We start from the raw sequence: 1,384 nt of genomic DNA on the forward strand, positions 1-1,384 counted from the left end.
CAATGCAGTTATTTCTTAATTGTAGTGTGCTTGCAAATGAGCATGTTAGAATAAACAGTTAAGTTTATAAGAACTACTTTAAAAGCACTGAAAGAATGATGTCTAGTCATGAATATTTTTCAGGCGTTCTCGGACAATACGAATTCCAATTGTGGAAGAACGACCAGTAGCCCCGGAAGCTTTCCACGCGCCGGAAGTGGAGGGATTACCGGCACAATATCAACAGCTGCTGGTGACGCCACCAATTGACCCGTACATCGTGATTCGAAATGCTGACGGGTCAACCACAATTGGTAAATTTAATTATATTTTATTAGTGAATGGGAAAGTTTCACATAGATATTATGTATGAATCCAATACGAATTTGTCATATTTTCAGAGTGTGGCATGTGTCCGAAAGAATTTGGAACCTTAAAGGGATGGCGAATCCACGCTAGCAAAGTGCATAGACAAAGTGGTAAGTTTATCTTCGAACTTCAGTATACGTAGAGAGAAGTTTTTGAAAGAATTATTTGTTATCGTTACCTATCTGTTTCAGGCTTTTGCCAGAAATGCGGCCACTTCATTGATATGCCGCATGTCAGCTCTGATGCCGAAATTACAGCCACGATGGAGCTCCATTCTTTGGAATGGTGCCCAAAGGCCACAAAGGCTGTCATTAATGATAGAGCTATTAAACGACGAAGGCTTGAATTAGTGGGTAGAAACGAAGAGGCCCAACACTACTACATTCCTGGTTAGTGAAATCTTTCTTTTCAAATGATGCAAATACAAGAAATTATTGTTTTAAATATTATTTCAATCAATCTTTTTTTTTTCAGATGCATAACAATAATAGGACTTCTACCCAGACCGCATATGAAGAGATCTTTTCTATGCAACGAATTCAAAAGCCATCTCTATCCAACTTTCGCCCTCGCTCAATCACCAAGTTTCTCGTTCTCGCGCAGGTAACTTAATGTACTTATCCACTAGCAGGCTGATCTATTTTTTTCTTGGATTCTTTTTATTAATTCTTTGTTATGTTGCTGGTTGTTTGTTATTATTTGGATGCTAATTGTTTAATCGTTGAAATGGTTGCTGATTTTTGAATTTTTTGGAAAATCACAACGAAAATTTTGGTCTCCCTCCCCTCCCTCGTTTACTCTTTAGTGAAATTTTTTCGAGTTAAGTTTTCGAACTGAGCTGTCTGCTAATTTCAAGAGCACAAATTATAAGTGGATCTCTTACAATTTGATCATTTAAGTAATAATTCCGAACTGTTCTCTTTAGATGTATTTGTTGTGATTTTTATTTTTAATTGGATGTCTTTTCTTGTTTCATGTTTGGTTTGTTTACTAATATGTTGAAATATGTTTAAAATTTGGAAAATTTTTTAAAAAA

At 35.8% G+C, this 1,384-nt stretch overlaps 1 protein-coding gene across 1 annotated transcript in view; it reads left to right on the forward strand.

The window, feature by feature from the left end:
- LOAG_19052 (hypothetical protein) overlaps positions 1–742 on the forward strand; it is a gene marked incomplete at both ends in the record, with an annotated part of 2,754 nt that extends 2,012 nt beyond the window's left edge. Inside the window, 3 exons of the mRNA XM_020451708.1 lie at positions 124–293; positions 381–458; positions 540–742. Coding sequence (XP_020304490.1) covers positions 124–293; positions 381–458; positions 540–742 — 451 coding nt within the window. The remainder of the gene's footprint in view (positions 1–123; positions 294–380; positions 459–539) is intronic.
- Positions 743–1,384: the final 642 nt, after the last annotated feature.

Source organism: Loa loa (assembly GCF_000183805.2).
Source record: "Loa loa unplaced genomic scaffold supercont3.1086, whole genome shotgun sequence".
Lineage (NCBI taxonomy): Eukaryota > Metazoa > Nematoda > Chromadorea > Rhabditida > Onchocercidae > Loa > Loa loa.